General features: G+C 40.4%; 1 protein-coding gene across 6 annotated transcripts; it reads right to left on the reverse strand.

The window, feature by feature from the left end:
- Positions 1–829: 829 nt before the first annotated feature.
- Positions 830–13,852, reverse strand: LOC110776651 (mediator of RNA polymerase II transcription subunit 30). 6 transcript variants are annotated; one of them, XR_008926522.1, is made up of 9 exons: positions 13,607–13,852; positions 3,888–4,297; positions 3,169–3,249; positions 2,575–2,831; positions 2,055–2,189; positions 1,879–1,936; positions 1,613–1,714; positions 1,158–1,246; positions 830–1,049 (listed from the first exon to the last, which is right to left on the reverse strand). XR_008926522.1 is itself a non-coding variant. In XM_056835293.1 (4 exons), the coding sequence occupies exons 2-4, from the start codon at positions 4,251–4,253 to the stop codon at positions 2,727–2,729; spliced, it is 552 nt and encodes a 183-aa protein (XP_056691271.1). In that variant the 5' UTR covers positions 4,254–4,297; positions 13,607–13,852; the 3' UTR covers positions 2,310–2,726. The 6 variants fall into 6 exon arrangements, 1 of the variants encoding a protein (XP_056691271.1); XR_008926523.1 differs by lacking the exon at positions 1,879–1,936; XR_008926521.1 differs by having other exon boundaries at positions 1,613–1,936.
- Positions 13,853–18,541: the final 4,689 nt, after the last annotated feature.

Below are 18,541 nucleotides of genomic sequence, written 5' to 3' on the forward strand. Positions count from 1 at the left end.
TATCAACTTTTTTTGTACTATTATAAAAGTTAATCAAAATTAGGTTAAAGTTACAGAAAAATGGGTAAAAGTTATCTTGGTGTACAATAAATTTATTGTATACCTTGTGCGCGCAAGACCTTTTGTACTCATATACGGATATACCGTTACAAAACAACTGCTTCCAAAAAGATAAATAATTTTCAAAGTCTCGACTTTATAAAGTGTAACGTTCTGTTCTAATGTGTCTTTTAACAGTAGCTGTGAATCCATTGGCCTGCTAAGCTCTTAGCTTGTATGTCTGCATAGGTAATCCCTTGACCCATTTACGCTGCGTTTGATAGGGTGTAAACGTTTTTATTGAAAACAATTTTTCGCTTTTCAATAATTTTACGTTGTTTGGTTTGACAAGGGATGAAAAACAATTTTACATAACTCCCTCAAATGTGGAAAAATCTTTTCCATTTAAAAGGGACGGAAACCACTTTTCCACTTTTCCTCCTTACCTCCCTCTCCCTTCTTCGTCTAAGTCTTCACCATCTACTCCCATCCTATTTTAAGGAACCAAACAATAGAAAACTAGTTTGAAATTGTATTTTACCTTGAAAACGTTTTCCATGGATAATCATTTTGCACTGAAAACGTTTTACACCAAACCAAACGGAGTCTTATTGTGAATGAACTCTTTTCGCGGTAGGAATGGCCCTTCCACGAATCATCATGTTAAAACGATGACATTGTATGTGGAGTAGTTAACTTATGGATGATTTTAGAAGATCGTTGTAATATTGTTCAGGTTCAACATGCTTGCTTGTAGAGAACCAAATGAATCACATATCGCCATATCGGATTTCCAAACTACTCGTATGACATAATATAAACACAGTCTTACACTTGTAAACTACAGTAGGACATAAAGTTACAATAAGATAGTTAAATTGACCCCATAAGTCCCATAACGCAGCACCAATCGATTTTTGACCGGATTTGTAAAAATTATAAAGTCGAAATCACAACGTCAATGGGAAGAATTCAATATTGAAAGCACAAAGTCGCCAAAAAAAAACAATCTGCAGTTTCGGGAAAATTCAAACCAGTGTCAAAATCAAAGCTTTAAAAATAGGCTCCTGAATAAGTCATAGATACCTTCAGACTTCAGAGAGAAGAAAAAAAAATACCAGTTTTATATTCAATTCTGCCTTTGTTGGGGGAAGCCGGAAGGGTGAATGTCGTCTTCAAACGCCACATAACTTATTAACTTGTACACCTGATCAATCATAATTCAATAATGATAATGACAAATATGAGCGACAATGCCGGAAACATTTACATCACACTCTTGAAAATGCAAATAATGATGATAATCTATCTATAAAGGACCTAAAACCACCCTAATCACGCTAATATGTTGAAATTTTATCAGTCCCAATAGCATAATACATCATCCATGATGCATATAAATGACAGTGACAAGAAAAACTACGGCGAAGTTTTGCATTAACTTAATCATATTATAAGGGCTTTAACAATAACAAAATATTCCGTTTACAGTTTCTATAAAATTCATTATTACAGACCTAATGACGTAACAGATTACCATCAGCAAGGCAGAGAAAAGCATCAAAAATTATACCTTGAACGCTTAAAAAAGGAACCTGAATTTCATATCCAGTCTGCCTTTCATCCATCTCCTCAGAGCCATGGATATCAGGGACTTCTCCTCAATCTCAAACTCCTGGATAGACAAATTTGACAATAAAAAGTCAATGTCCTGTAATACTGGCATGCCCTGTTCTTTTTGGCTTAATTGCAGTTTCAGGACTTATTTGGCAGTTCAGTTCAGTTGAACAAGGCCATACTGTGGAACAAATGTCTTAAGAACAAAAGATCTAGCATTACCGTTATACAGTGCCTCTATCTCGAAAGTTTATACTGTAGCCTTTGTTTAGGCAGAATCCTTAAAAGAATGGAAGATCCAGAGATACAGAATGCCGGCAGTAAATCAAAACAGAAAGACATGAAAACAAATTCAGTAATGGGACATAGTATAATTAAATCGTATAATTAAGCAATACCGGATTTGTAACAAGTCCGAGAGTTTATCATCCATTGGTATGTCAAGATCAACCCCGGCCCTTCTTTGAGGTTCTTTTTGTATCAGCATCACTAACACGTCTCATTTTCAGCTTCTTCCTCCTCGAGAAGAGTACCTGAAAGACCACATTAAACCTTTGGCAGCCTCCTCTTAATATGTGAAAGACAATTGGCATGAGAAATCAGATCGTTTGAAGTTAAAAATTATATGATACGGAAACAACTACACATCGAAAAGACAATGAAATTCCAATATGTTTTCATTATTTGCAAAAAATATGGCTGTCAAACTGGCAATAATCCCATCACCCTAATCCAGGCATATGGATAAACCCATAAAGGTCCAGAACTCAATGCCCAATACTGCTCCCACAGCCCAAACAGTCATTGCAAAAAAGATAGTTTGATGATTTGATATTGAATAGAATGTAAGCTTTACTACTACAAAGCATATGACAAGGGGTTTCTTAAATCAAAATTATAGCTGATGAAAATACAAACATGAGTTGCAGCATTCACAATTCCTGTCAATATATGTTTCGAAGTTGACAAGGGTAGTCAGTTTCCTCTAATTACTGCAACGATTATGATGGAGGCTCCCTTTGACAAAAAACTAGCACAGAAGTTGCCAATGCATTGTGCTTCAAAACAAGCTATCTTGCAACAGAACAAGGACTTTGCCAAGTTGATATATCTGTAATAAGATCTCGAAACTGATCTATGAGATGCTTGAGGTGTTTATTCTTATTTGCAAGATCCTGCAATTACCAAAAGCAGAAAATAATTAGGAGTAGAGATTTCCCGTTTATCTAAAATGGCACAATCTTAAATCTTCAAACCAAGTTACTTAAAATATCCTTTAAACAAATCCCATCCCATCAGTCACATTAGGTTACTAGCAGTTAAACAACATTGACGAGGAACATTCGATCTTAAAACTATTCTTTCCTGCGCTATGATAACCTCCAAAACCACACACAAGCACTCAACATCATGCCTCCATGAAAACGGAAATAGTTCACGGGAGCTGGACTTATAACAGTAAATTTTTCTCAAGAAAAGAAGAATTAACAGTAAATTAAGTTATAACATTACCATCCTCAAACTAGATAGTTGATATTCTAAATTCCCGATTTCAGCTCCATCTCCCTTCGAGGCAGAACCATCCACTTCTTCCTGGCCAAAAGGAAAACAATTGCACAAGTCAGATGCCTACAAACACAGCAGCAGCAACCCTATTGTTTGAAAACCCAATAATTGAATATTGATTGAAGGGGAAAAACATTGAGCAAACAAGAAAATAACGATCATAGTCGACCCCCATGGCCTATGGGCTGTAAAGCATATCCTGACAACAAAACCCCTCCTTTAGGCTGTATTTGGTTTAAGGGGGGAGAAAAGGAGGTAAGGCCGCAAGACATTCCATCTTTTTTGAAAATAATTGTAACTTGCATTATTTTCTGATTTCACAAACAAAACTGATGGAAATTTAAGACTTGGTTTCCAGGGATTGTTTTCCCTTTAAACTAAACTTAGCCTTTTTCCTGTACAAATAGAATGTTAATCTTGACGGAAATGATATGAAAAGCATGAAGTCAAAAATATTATATCTTGAGGGATCCCTTTATGGCTCTCATATCTTGAGAATACTTAAGCAAATGTCATTCGATATTAAGAAAACACAATGTCAAAAAAAACTTCATTTATCAGCAGCGGGGGGGGGGGGGGGGGGGGGGGGGGGACATAAGTTTTAGTCATACTGTAAATAACTACCCAAGTTCTGTAGAAGTTCAAATTCTTGTAGAGAAACTAACCTTGTGGTACTGAGGCATGGCATTGAGAACAACACGAAGAGAAGCCACAGAAGATTTATAACGAAGACGGGCTTGTTCAAGAGTGCCACCACCCATATCAAAGTGGTGGGTTGAATCTAATGAAACATCGCTGTTTGAACCCTCACTATGCCCATTACCAGTGATAGTAGTGGCAGTACTAGTATCAGGAATGACAGAAGGAGAAGAGGTAGTTGTAGACCACAAGGTTGGGCTGCAGAGCTCATCATTCATTGCAGATAAGATCCGAAACGCTGCCTCAACTGTCTCTTCTAGATGCTTCCGACCTTCTGCTGCTAGCTCCTTTGTTGATTTTAGGGTGTCTGTTGTCATTACCTTGTCTTCCATTATTGTACTGCTGATGATTATGAAACAGAGTGTATCAAGATGTTCTGGAAAACAGAAAAAAGAATTAATATGTTATATGCTAGTAATAGACTTCCAGTCAATTTACAAGGCTAGTCACAAGTCATACAACCATATAATTGTGAATGGCATCTCAAAAGGGAGGAACACACTAGCCATGAATTGAAAAACAAATATCTTAAATTAAAAGCTTTAAAACATTCAAGTAAACCCACCCACCCCCCCCCCCCCCCCCCCCAGTTGGTGGGATATAAATGAGAATTTCTGAGGACCACGGTACGTTTCTAACAACTTATAGATGCTAGTAAAAAAACATCATTCGTAACGGGAAAAAGAGGGATTGTTGTAACTGGGAACATGGGAACAGAGTGACCATTTTCTTTAGGTCCTGGAAGAAAAGAGCAATGATTTGGAGTAAGTGGAAAACAAGATTTTGTAGGAACGATAACAAGATTTTGTTGCTCCTCCTGTTGCATAGATAACAATGGAACTAACATCCTGCATATCAAACTACCGGGATCCCACACTATAATTTATTGCAACGGGCAATAGTTAAAAAAAACGACTAAATCAGCCACTTCAAAAGATGCAGAAGCAATTAACAAAGGACCCAAATCTGTTTGGGTACTCAAAAAAACCAAGTAGAATTCTGGAAAGCAGAGTTACAAATAGGTGCTCCAATAATGACTTTTGGCCCCACCCAGATGACAAATTGGTTTTCATGAAACTCATACAACAAAGGAAAGAAAAGAAGAACATAAAGGAGTTATCTGCCAACTAAGGTCTCCTAGTCCTATCAAGACACATTCTGTATAAATTCAGGGTTTCAGACTCTAGAGCCTACCTAAGGAAGTCAAGCTAAATCATCTAGCTCCCTTAGGGGGCGTTTGATATGGGGTATTCAGGAAAGGGAAAGAGAATGAACACAGCTAATTCCCTTTGTTGTTTGTAATCTCATTTCAATCATTCCCTTTACCCCCTCCTTTCCCCCAAACTCTTCTATTCTGATTCCCCCCACACCCCCAAGGTATTCCTTTCCCTTTCTTATGCCACCAATACACCACTATGTCCACTACATACTGGCTACCGAATCCACGGCCTCCGTCACTGTCATGGGCACCTCTTCTTCACAGCCCGACCACCGCAAACCTCACCGGCTCCAAAATCGCCACCCTTCCACCCCCCTATCTTACCAAACCACCACGAGTCCACAAAGCACCACTAACCCATCCATGAAACAGAACAACCAGCAGAGAAATAGAAGTGGAAGATAGGAGGGCCATGAAGGTAAGATGAGCAATACAAGCCGCTAAATACGAATTTCTGATTTAGCATTCCATCTGTTCTGCATGCAGTTTTGCTCGGTGACCTCGGTCCCATATAATTGACGAGAAATAATTTATACTAAAAAGATTTTGGTTCTAAAGAGAGCTATAATGGCTATAACCACCCCCCCTTCAAGGTCAATGTTAGACGCCACTTTACAGAGATACAGGACAGACTTTCTCTAGTCTTGTTTTCAGTTTCTTTGCTTGATTTGTTTATTTAGCAGGTCTTTTTGGAAATTATATTGAACTTGAAACTGACTTTACCAGAAGGTGGGGATTGGTTTCAAGAAAACAAATGAGCAGCAGTTGACTGTATACTAATATCAAGAAATATCACCTGAACTGTACAAAGAACATGTTTAGAGTACAAGAGTAAAGGAGACCACCTAAGATAACCAGCAACTAAGATTTTATCCTAAAGTACTTTTGAGAAACAATCTATTCCACTAATTGTGGGACAAGCATGGTCTCGACAGGCTCCTCTGGTTCTTACCCACAACCCCAGCTATACTAGTGTAAAAGCTGTAAAATGATAATTTTGCAAAGTAACTTTTAGCTGTAATCTGCAAATGAGATTATCACCTGTACTTGCCACCAAGGCTACTACATTTACAACAACAACAAAAAGGCAAATTGAAATTAAAGATGCTCAATAAAAAAGAGATATGACTAGTGACTTCATTGTAAAAAAGTACAGGTGGAAATATTGTTGGATTCAAGCAGCAACATTGAGAAATTGCTTTGATAATTAAAAGCAAAACTCCCTTCCTAACGAAAGACCAAGGGATCCACCAATTCAAACAAACTTCCTGCTTAAACTAAAGCAAACAAATCTATTAGTTCACGAGGCCAATATCAGTATAATTAATCAGACAAACTGATTTTAAATGAAATTTAAATGAAAATCAAAGTGAGATTATTCCAAACATGAGAATTTACTATGATAACTATCAAATAATAAAACAAGTCTCGTCTCATTAAATTGATTTGCCAGTTACAATTTTCCATGATTTTGACCCAGATTAAAGTGTTAAATTCCAAACTCATATCGGAGTGCCAAGGATTCGACAAGGGTACTTGAGGTAAAATTACAAGTCCAAGTGTCCAACTGATATTAGACACGACAACATAATAAAAACTTTTGGATATAAATATATTTTTGGAAAACTCTTTAAAACTTATAATGATTTTGGATTGTAAACCGTGTAATTACAAAAATGTTAGAATTTTGGATTTCTGGAAGACACTAAGGTTTCCAGTCACCACACAACCAGAAATTAACCAGAAAAACAGAGTACACACAGCAATAGAGGAAGGTTGTAATTTGTATTATGGATAAAGCATAAAGCTTGTTACACAGAGACTTTCGAGAGGTCTCACTCTCCCAATTCCACCAATTACTTTTCAGATAGATTTCTCTCTCTGCTTCCCTCCCTTTTAATTACAAAACATCAGATAAAGACAAAAGACATTAAGAAGGTCTGTATAAGACAAAAAACATTAATGCATATAATCGTTGCCTCCACCAAGGGTAGTGGCAACTCCTTCTGCTGCTGCATCTGCCTTGGCTGCTGATCATGCAGAGTTGTTCTTCCTCTTCTGTCGCCTTGCATATGTACGGACCACAGGTGGTTTGGTTGGGTGTGTTGCAATACTCCCCCCCAAAAGATTCACCTTGTCCTCAAGGTGGAAATCTGGAAACCTTAGCTTGATCTGAGCCGCATCTTCCCATGTTGCTTCAAACTCAGTTAGACCCCTCCATTTCAGCAGTACCTCGAGTGCATCTTCCCCATGTCTCCGTGTCCACCTGGCTTCTTTCACCTCCTCTGGTTCCACCAGCAACTCCAATTCCTGGGTCAGTTGTGCCGGGATAGGTAGTGGATTGAGGTTGGTACCCACCGCAAGCTTTAGTTGTGAGATGTGAAATACCGGGTGTAGCTTGCACTCCGCGGGTAACTGTAGTTTGTAGGCCACCTTTCCAACCTTCTTGATGATCTGAAACGGCCCATAGAACCTAGCAGCTAGCTTCTCAAATGGTCGCCTTGCCAACGACTTTTGCCGGTACGGCTGAAGCTTTAAGTAAACTAACTCCCCTTCCTGTAAATCGACCTCCCTTCTCTTCCGATCAGCTAACTCCTTCATTTTCTGCTGTGACTTCCCCAGATTCACCCTCAACTCATCTAACATCAAATCACGTTCGTGCAAAGCTTCTTCTAAACTGCCCACTGATGTCTTCCCAACACTGAACTTGATTACCGATGGGGGGTCCCTTCCGTACACTACCTTGAAAGGGCTGACTTTAGTCGAACTATGTGGTGCCGTATTGTATGAGAATTCAGCCCATGCTAGCCACTTAGCCCAGCCCCGTGGTTGCTCTGACGCGAAACAACGCAGATACGATTCTAGCCTCTTGTTTACCACCTCAGTTTGCCCGTCCGTCTGTGGGTGATAGGCTGTGCTTCGCTTGAGTGCTGTCCCCTGCAAGCGGAATAATTCCTTCCAGAATATGCTTAGAAAGATCCTGTCACGGTCAGAGATGATGGATGAAGGAAACCCATGGAGGCGCACAATTTCCCTTATGAAAGCTTCTGCTACAGACATTGCCGTGAAGGGATGTCGGAGCCCGATAAAGTGAGCATATTTAGACAAGCGGTCCACTACTACCAATATTGTGTCGACTCCTTTAGAGATTGGTAGGCCTTCGATGAAATCCATACTTATGTCTTCCCAAATCCGAGTGGGGATTGGTAATGGTTGTAAGAGACCTGCTGGTTGTTGCTGAGAGAGTTTGTGCCTTTGACAAATTTCGCACTTCTTGACATAATCAGCCACCGCCTTGCGCATTCCGGGCCAAAACCAATCTTGGGCCATTCTCAAATAGGTTTTGACATCCCCTCCATGACCTCCCACCACTGAATCATGATACTCGTATAATAATGCAGGGATGACAGAAGAAGATTTAGGAATCAAATACCTCCCTTTATACAAGACCTTTCCCTCCCTCACTTCAAAGCCCTCCTTGCTCTCCCCTGCCAACAGTCCCCTTTTTATCTCTTGGATGAAAGTATCACCCTCAATCTCCTTCTCAAGCTCCCCTTTTTGCACTTCTCTCGTGGTGGCCATGATCCCTAACTCCACTTCTCCGTTCAGCTTTCGTGACAGAGCGTCTGCCACCCTATTGGAGGTTCCTGGTTTATAGTGCACCTCGAAATCAAACCCCATTAGCTTGCTAACCCATTTTTGGTGGTCAGCCCCTATCTCTGCTTGTTGGGTAATATACCTAAGGCTCTGCTGATCAGTCCTCACAATGAAGTGACGGCCCAAAAGATAATGTTTCCATTTCAAAATGGACAAGCATACAGCCATGAGCTCTTTCTCATATACGGACTTGGATTGAGCCCGCACACCAAGGATGCGACTGTAGAACGAGATGGGTCGGCCTTCCTGCATTAATACCGCACCAAGTCCAAAACCTGATGCATCCGTCTCCACCACGAATGTTTTCTTGAAATCTGGCATTGCCAAGACCGGTGCCTCACACATAGCTTTTTTGAGTTTTTCAAAAGCCACTGTTGCCCTTTCACTCCAGCCAAAGGAATCCTTCTTCAATTGCTCGGTCAGAGGTTGGGCGATTTGAGCATACTGAAATATGAATTTCCGATAGTACCCGGTCAAACCCAGAAAACCCCTCAGTTCTTTGAGATTTTTTGGTATTGACCATTCAAGCATAGCTTTCACTTTCTCTAAATCAACTGCCACACCCTCCCCAGAGACAACGTGACCCAGATAAGCCACTCGCTCCTTGCCGAATTCACATTTTTTTAAGTTGGCATAGAGCTTTTTTTTTCGCAAGGTCTCCAACACAATTCGCAGATGAGTATGATGTTCCTCTCTACTGTTGCCGTAAATCAAAATATCATCAAAAAAAACAAGAACAAACTTGCGAAGGTAGGGCTGAAATACCTCATTCATGAGAGCCTGGAATGTCGCTGGAGCATTTGTCAAACCGAACGGCATAACCAGAAATTCGTAGTGGCCCTCATGAGTTCGGAAAGCTGTTTTCGGAGTATCTTCGGGCCGTACCCGAATCTAGTGGTAGCCGGACTTCAAGTCCAGTTTCGAGAACCACTTTGCTCCATGTAACTCATCAAGGAGTTCGTCAATAATTGGGATGGGGTATTTGTCAGGGATTGTCTCACGGTTTAAGGCCCGATAATCAACACAGAACCTCCATGACCCGTCTTTCTTCTTGACTAACAATACTGGGCTTGAAAATGGGCTTGTGGATGGCTTAATGATGCCTGCCATTAACATCTCTTTGATTAACCGTTCAATTTCATCCTTCTGGAACTGTGGATAGCGATAAGGGCGCACCCCTACCGGATTACTCCCTTCGCGGAGGATTATTGCGTGCTCCCGACTCCTTGGTGGCGGCAGACCCATCGGCATCTCAAAAACGGAACCAAACTCCCCAATTACCCCTTGCCACTCCTCCGTAATCTGCTCACTTGGCTCCCTTGCACCTTGTCCTCCCTCCATCATATTCAATTCCAACAAAACACCTCCCCCCTCCTTACGAAGTGTTCGAATCATAGCCTTAAGTGACACCCGAGTGCGGTATAGGCTTGGATCACCCTGTAAAACCACCATTCGGCCCTCCAACTGGAATGTCATTTTTTCCAATTGTTGCTGACTGTCCCTAATTTCTCCAACCACTCAATCCCTAATATCACATCTGAATTACCCAGACCCAAAGGGAGAAAGTTTTCCCTGATAACTACCTCGTCATTTAGAGTTAGCACCACCCTTCGCATACTCCCGTTCCTCGCACCGCCTCACCGTTGCCTAGAGATACGCCAAACCCGCCGGAACCAGTCACCGGAACTCCTAAGGCTTCCACGGTCTTCAGGGAAATGAAATTGTGTGTTGCTCCGGGATCGATCATGACTACCACTTCCTTTCCGTCGATCACCCCTATCAATTTCATGGTTTTCGGGTTAGTTAACCCCACCACTGAGTTTAATGCTACCTCCGGCGACATCTCTTCGTTCCTCTCCACCCACACTTCCGGCACGTGGTCCTCCTCCCACTGCCCTTTCTCATCTTCGTCGATTAGAATGACGCTCAACTCCTTCCGGCGGCAAAGGTGGCCGATCTCCCATTTTCCGTCGCACTTGAAGCACAAACCCTTAGCTTTCTTTTCTTGGAGCTCCCTCTCTGTCAACCTCTTGAAACCCCCTGATGAACGACTAAAAGATGAAGGTTGGTGATGGTTTACTGATGATTGTGTGGAGGTGGCACTTATTGGGCCCAACTTGCTCTGGCCTGGTAAGCCCACTTGTGAATTTGGGTTGTTTAAACCCACACTTCCTTTGCTGGCAACTGATTCCGAAATTGACCCATACCCAGTTACTGTTGATCCGGGATTGTAAATGGAAAACGATCCGGGTCGGTGTTGACCGGCTCCGAAGACTCCCCCTCTCTTCACGTTACTGACCCGATTTCTCTCCTCGACCCGTGTTGCACAATCCATGGTCTGCTCCAGCGTGAGAGGGCTGAGCAACCGTACTTCTACCTTGACCTCCTCCTTGAGCCCATTTATAAACTGGCCCATAAGCAAACTATTTGGAATATCATTCAGTGGGGCGGCCATCTCTATGAATCGGCGGCGGTAATCTAGCACGGTGGTGGTTTGCGTGGTTGCCAGCCACTGCTCGTGCAATGACCCCACGTTAAGCGGCCGGAACTGGTGTAAGACTCTCATCTTGAAATCTGCCCAGGAATTGATAGGAGTTCTCCCGTTTTCCCACTGGTACCATTTTAATGCGTCGCCTTCCATGGCCACCACCGCGGCGTCGACCTTCTCGTCCTCCCTGAGATGGCATACAGTAAAATACTTCTCACTTCGTAACACCCACCCATCCGGGTCTGTCCCTTCAAACAGAGGCATCTCAATCTTACGATACTTCCAATTCCCTTTTCCTTTCTCAAACACTCGACCACCCCCTTCTTCTTCATGGTTTTTTGAGTTGTCCGCTTCATCTTCCACGTGAATAAAGTTATGGTCCAACGGTGGTGTTGTCTTCTTGAGATCAGCAACTAACTCACGCATCTCCTTCTGAAATTTCTCCTGTTGATCTTTAAGCTCTGCCATTTGCCCCGACTGAGTATCTCGGAAACGGCTCAGCCGACCGTCTAGCAGAGAAATTGCTCCTTCCACCTTCTCGTGGTGTTTCTGAACTTCCGTCTCACCTGCCTTCTGGGCCTGCTCCTGGATTGTGTCCTTCAATGACCCCATATGTTGGGCCACCGCCTCTGCCACGCTTCGCCCAATGGACTCTGCCAACCCATTCAACCGACTATCCAGAGAACTGATTTGCTCTCTCACTTCTCCTAAGACCTGATCGACGCCGTCCAAACGTTGTGAGTTCGAGACCGGCATCCTTCACCTGCTCTGATACCAAGTGGAAGACACTAAGGTTTCCAGTCACCACACAACCAGAAATTAACCAGAAAAACAGAGTACACACAGCAATAGAGGAAGGTTGTAATTTGTATTATGGATAAAGCATAAAGCTTGTTACACAGAGACTTTCGAGAGGTCTCACTCTCCCAATTCCACCAATTACTTTTCAGATAGATTTCTCTCTCTGCTTCCCTCCCTTTTAATTACAAAACATCAGATAAAGACAAAAGACATTAAGAAGGTCTGTATAAGACAAAAAACATTAATGCATATAATCGTTGCCTCCACCAAGGGTAGTGGCAACTCCTTCTGCTGCTGCATCTGCCTTGGCTGCTGATCATGCAGAGTTGTTCTTCCTCTTCTGTCGCCTTGCATATGTACGGACCACAGGTGGTTTGGTTGGGTGTGTTGCAATTTCAATAAAAAAAAATTCTTGATAATAGTATAACATATAATATTTGCAAAATAAACTATCATGATAATTTATGAGCCAAAAGCTTATGATAAGTAATGGGCTAGAAACGGTTAAAGTAAAGAATAGCCAAACATTATAAATCTGTTTCTGATTCTCAAGAATGCTTCTCAATATGTGAGGCCAAACATAACTGTTTTTCAAAAGTGATTCTATAGAAACTGTTTCTGCAAAATTACTTCTAAGGAACAAAAATTGTTTCGCAGAAGCTTGGCCAAATAGTGCCCTAAAATTCTTCTATTATATATTGATATAATATTAGGGTTTAAGCATTACACATTAAGCAATATCTTTACAACTAAAGGAGAATGAAAACCCTAATTCCTTCCCCTTGTAACCGGCGCGAATACCACCAAAAAGCAAGAGTTTTACTCTTCCGCTCTAGCAGACGATGGTAATTGGTGTTTGTGGACTAATTAGAGGAGCAACAATTGGGACTCTCAGATCTTCAAAACTTGCATATAACTGGGAATTCACGCTACAAAGGTTGTACATCTAATCCTTATTGATTGATTCATATGTTTGCTATGTATATGATCCTATGATAGATGTTAGGAAATAGTTTCCTACAATTCCGCTATATATGCATCTATATGAACACTTTAAAACCCCACACACCAGGGAATCCCCACATTTCAGTTAATTCAGCACTTAATCACACAATTAATCAAATATTACCCAATTATATGTAAGCAGGCAAACACACTATTTAACACAGAAAGCCTAAACTAAAACAGGAATCCACATCTACAAAACATAGCAAATACTCAAATAACTAAGAATAGCCACACATGATTTACAAGATCAACAGCATTTTATCTCAAAAAAAAATCTAATCTTCTAGCAATCGTTGTACCAAGAAAGCGAAAACAGTAAAATGGACACATCCAAAACCAAATACAACCTCAAAAACAAATGAAAATAAGTGTAAATACAACACATTTATAAGCCCTAATGTAAATAATCACAAAATTACAGAAAAATGATGAAGAAAAAACACAAAGTTTCTGGTTTTCTGGCACCCTGTAATAGGGTTAAAAAAAAAGCGAATTTCCATAAAAGATTGTACCGGTATTGCTTAAACAACGTAGGCTAGCGCTGCCGCAGGCGGCTGGTGCGTGGGGATGAAGGAGTTCCGGCGATGGTGGACGCGTTTCTCCGGTCAGTGGTGCTGCGGTGATGATCAGGCAGCGAGTACATCAGAAAATGGCAGTTCGAATGAGCTGTGAATAAATTGAAGGAGGTAAACTTTTTTTATTTTATTTTTTTTGGAAAGGAAAGGAGGTGAACTTTGTTTGACTTTGTTTTGTCTCCGAGGGAAGGGAGGTTGGTTAAATGTATATTCGAACTGGTTGTGTTTTTTTAAATAACATACTCTCTCCGTATTTATGTAGGAGATACACTTGGTCGGACATGAGTATAAGAAAGAAAATTGAATGAAATAAAGTAATAAAATAAGTGGGGTTGGGTAGATATTTTAATAAGTAAAACAAGTGTTGGTTGTTGTCATGTCACTCTATAGAGTTGTTAGCAAGGGAGCTCGTCGCCCGTGCGGTACGAATGCAGCGAGCAACGAGCTATGCGGCACGCAAGGCTCTAGGCCTAGGCGTGCGTGCAGGGCGATGGGCGAGGGTAGTGGGCACACAGCGCTGAGCACGATGCGTGTGGGCAGCAGTGCGCTGCGCCACGACGCACCAAGCTCGCCAAGGGGCAGCAGCCACGACGCAACACGAAGCTGCGCGCAGCGTAGCCCGCAAGGTTGCGTGTGTGCGTTGCATGGGGCGTGCGTGCGTATGGCTGTGCAGGCTATGTGCAACGGTCAATGGCACGGGGCATGGGCCTCGTAGCTCGATGGGGCTTGGGCGCAAGCCCAAGTGCCTCGTCTTGCAAACTATTGATGTGTTTAGTTTTAATTTTAAATTTTCAGTTCGGAAATAATTTTAATTAATTTTAAAATTAATAATTTAAATTGTTTTCTCGGATTTTAATTTTGAATATTATAATTATTATAAATTTTATTTATACTAATTATTTTACCAAAATTAAACCTCGAATTAATTTAAATTTATTCAACTGAAAAATAAATTAAATAAATGGATTCGATTATAATTTTATATGAGCTTTAAATTTTAATTAAACTTTTATGTTTCCGGTTAGACTAGAAATACATTTTTATGTTTAAAATTAGTAAAGCATATAAAGTTATTGGTTTAAGTGGGAGCAATTTTAGTCATAAACTCTTGATTAGGTCTACAAATCCTTTAAGGTTAAACAACTTGATTAGAATTAATAAGGACTGAATAATTGGTAGATTGTTGGTGCCCTTGATTAATTGCTGCAAATATTTATGTGATGCATACAACGTGGTTTTACAAACCAGCTATGTGGGTCATTCATGATAATGAATGGATGAATGGTATATATTGTATATGTACTGTTTTGCAGGTTATGAAGTGACTAGTATGGCCCAAATAGGATAGAAAATATGGTCTGCGTACCATTAATTTGAATGTAATTGGTCTAATGCACCAAATTTGTTTTTCAATTCAAATATGGTCTGCGTACCATCAAATAGTTGTAATTAGTTTAATTATAGCTGATCCTATTTGAAGAAAATTGCGCCTCCCACGGTGAAATTCAAGATGGAGTTTCCAATCCATTTTCAAGACGGACTTTGAAGTTGAAGCTTCAAGATGAAGTCGGGCCATACTAGATCACATTTATCTTATGTATGCTTTAAGTTATTTATTGCTTTTAAATATGTCTTAAATATGCATGAGATTGTGGCTTGATTATGTTGCATGATTAAGGATTTTAGTTCACTTAAAATCTAACCAACATAGTAAGAGCCTTAAGTTCCAAACTTAAAAATTGAGTTAAAAGGTGCCATGCCAAAATAACACTTACTTGGATAACCTTTACATCAATCTAATAATAGTTTTACGCTCAGCGAGGTGTTACTTATTGATCCTAAAGGGGCAAGGTACACAAATAATTGTGAGTACATGTTAGTTTTGGTGAAACTCAACGATATAAGTAAGGAGTCCTTTTATGTCGTGGCAAAATCGATAGGTTTACCTAATAAGTTCTTAGACGTACCTATCAACCAAGAGTAGTTTCTAGACTATTAGCAAAAGGCTTTTGCTTACCTAAAAGATTTTAGAATTGAGTCTAAATACATTATGTGCTTAATTCTTCAATGGGTTTTAGGGTCTTGGAATCATTTTATTCACACCTGCCGGAACACATAACTTGAATAAAATGCTTAATGAACATTAAATTATGCATGTATGCTAAAATTTAAGTTTATTAAGAGATACTGTGAATGATTATTTATTTGTTTATTCTTTTCAATTGTAGTTTTACTATGGCAAACAACAATCAAAACATCATCATGGGTTCTGAGCTTATGGTCAAGCTGAACCTAACAAATTTTCTTGAATGGGAAGCTAAGCTAGTTGAAATAGTCAGACTCAATGGACTTGAGTATGTGCTGTTACATCCCATGCCAAGCTACTATGCCAGAGACATGACCCCTGAAAGATTTTCCGCCTGGGATGCGGATCTCAAAAAGGTTATGAGTCTCATGCTGAACAATATCCCTGATGAATGGGCTAGAAGGTTTGTAGCTTACGAACCTTTTACGCTCATCAAGAATCTGAGGGATATCTGTCGTGGAAGCACGGAGGACAGAGACCTAAACGTCCATGAGTTGATTGAATCAATGTCTGGTCTAAAGGTTAGTTCTCCTAACAGGTGTTATAGGATGGAGGTCCAAGAAACACATGTTCAGCTCCTTCGCACTAAAAAAAATGGTAGGCGTCCCACTAAGTTTCCATGTGGAGCTTATGCTTTCATATTTTGATCGCCTAAGTCTACTAGGAACACCAATAAGCGAAAGGATGGCAGTCTCTATCTTGCTCAATTCACTGCACAATGGGTTTGGTCGCTTCAAGCAACTATACCTAAGTGAACCTAGAGAAGAAACAGTTGCAGAATTTGTTCACCTTGTCAGAAAGGCTGAGATAATACTCGACTGTGAAGCCAAAGATTTACTCAAGGCTAAAGGGAGACCCTTCAAGAAAGGTGGAAAGTCCCAGGGCAATGCTAAATCAAAGCAGGACAAGTCCACATCAAGCTGTCTTTATTGTGATGGAATAGACCATTACAAAAGAGAATGTCCAAAGCTAAAGGAAGATCAGAAGAACGGAACAGTCGTTCCATCTTCAGGTATTTTCATTATAGACTGTATACTTGCTAATTCAACTTCTTGGGTATTAGTTACAGGTTGTGGCTCACACTTATGTTCCAATTCGCATGGACTAAGAAGAAGTAGAAGGTTAAGCAAGGGTGAAGTCGACCTACGAGTGGGAAATGGAGCACGGATTGTTGCATTAGCTGTAGGAACTTATTATTTGTCGTTGCCCTCTGAGCTAGTTTTGGAACTGGAAGAGTGTTTCCATGTTCCAAGTCTTACTAAAAACATCATTTCTGTTTCTTGCTTAGATGCTAAGGGATTTTCCTTTTTAATAAAAGACAATAGTTGTTCGTTTTATTTTAAAGAGATGTTTTATGGATCTGCTAGATTAGTCAATGGACTTTATTTATTAGATCACGACAAACAAGTTTATAACATAAATACCAAAAAGGCCGAAAAGGATGATTCAGATCTCACCTATCTGTGGCATTGTCGATTAGGCCATATTAACTTGAAACGCATAGAAAGACTTCAAAAGGAAGGAATTCTAGAACCATTTGACTTAGAGGATTATGGTAAGTGTGAATCATGTTTACTTGGCAAAATGACAAAGCAACCTTTCTCTGAAGTTGGAGAAAGAGCAACTGGACTATTGGGTTTAATCCATACATATGTATGTGGACCAATGAGTACAAATGCTAGAGGTGGTTTCAGCTACTTTATCACTTTCACTGATGACTTCAGTTGATATGGTTATGTCTACCTAATGAAGCATAAGTCTGAATCCTTTGACAAATTCAAGGAACTTTAGAGTGAAATAGAGAATCAATTAGGCAAGAAGATTAAGGCACTGCGGTCTGATAGAGGCGGTGAATATCTGAGCTATGAATTTGATGACCATCTGAAAGAATGTGGAATTCTATCAGAATTGACCCCTCCTGGAACACCACAATGGAACGGTGTGTCGGAACGGAGGAACGGAACCTTGCTTGACATGGTTAGATCAATGATGGGTCAGGCCGAACTTCCAATAGAATTTTGGGGACATGCACTAAATAAGCCGCACTCACTATAAATGAAGCTCCGTCTAAAGCTGTTGAAAAGACTCCATATGAGTTATGGTTTGGAAAGCCTCCAAATGTGTCTTTTCTTAAGATTTGGGGATGTGAAGTATACGTCAAACGATTAATTTCAGACAAACTTCATCCAAAATCTGACAAATGTATCCTTGTGGGCTATCAAAGGAAACAAAGGGGTATTACTTCTACAATACATCTGAGAACAAGGTGTTTGTTGCTCGAGATGGTATCTTTTTGGAAAAGGATCACATTTCCAAAATGACAAGTGGGAGAAAAGTAGACCTCGAAGAAATTCGAGTCGAACAAAAAACTCTAGAGAATGCTCAAGATGACATTCAGGATGAAACTCAGAGATCTTTAGAAGTATTTGGTGAGAATCATGGTCAATCTAGAAATGTAACCCCGCGTAGATCGCAAAGATATAGATCTCAACCGGAAAGGTACTTAGGTATTTTGACGAACGAGAGCTATGATGTTCTATTACTTGAAAGTGATGAACCTGCCACTTACAAACAAGCTATGACGAGCCCTAGCTCCAAGCAATGGCAAGAAGCCATGCAATCTGAATTAGACTCCATGTCAGAAAACCAAGTATGGGATTTGGTCGATTTGCCAGATGGCTACCAAGCCATTGGAAGCAAATGGGTTTTCAAACCGAAAAAGGAGAAGGATGGAAAACTTGAAGTTTTCAAAGCTAGATTGGTTGCAAAAGGTTACAGGCAAGTCC

Source organism: Spinacia oleracea, chromosome 1, assembly GCF_020520425.1.
Source record: "Spinacia oleracea cultivar Varoflay chromosome 1, BTI_SOV_V1, whole genome shotgun sequence".
NCBI lineage: Eukaryota > Viridiplantae > Streptophyta > Magnoliopsida > Caryophyllales > Amaranthaceae > Spinacia > Spinacia oleracea.

Bases quoted from the DNA above. Each gene is read 5' to 3' on its own strand.
- LOC110776651 (XM_056835293.1), bottom strand. From the start codon at position 4,253: ATGGAAGACAAGGTAATGACAACAGACACCCTAAAATCAACAAAGGAG. The intron at 3,250-3,887 runs GTTAGTTTCTCT...CCTTTTGGCCAG, and splicing joins CCATGCCTCAGTACCACAAG to GAAGAAGTGGATGGTTCTGC. The intron at 2,832-3,168 runs GTAATGTTATAA...TGGTAATTGCAG, and splicing joins AACTATCTAGTTTGAGGATG to GATCTTGCAAATAAGAATAA.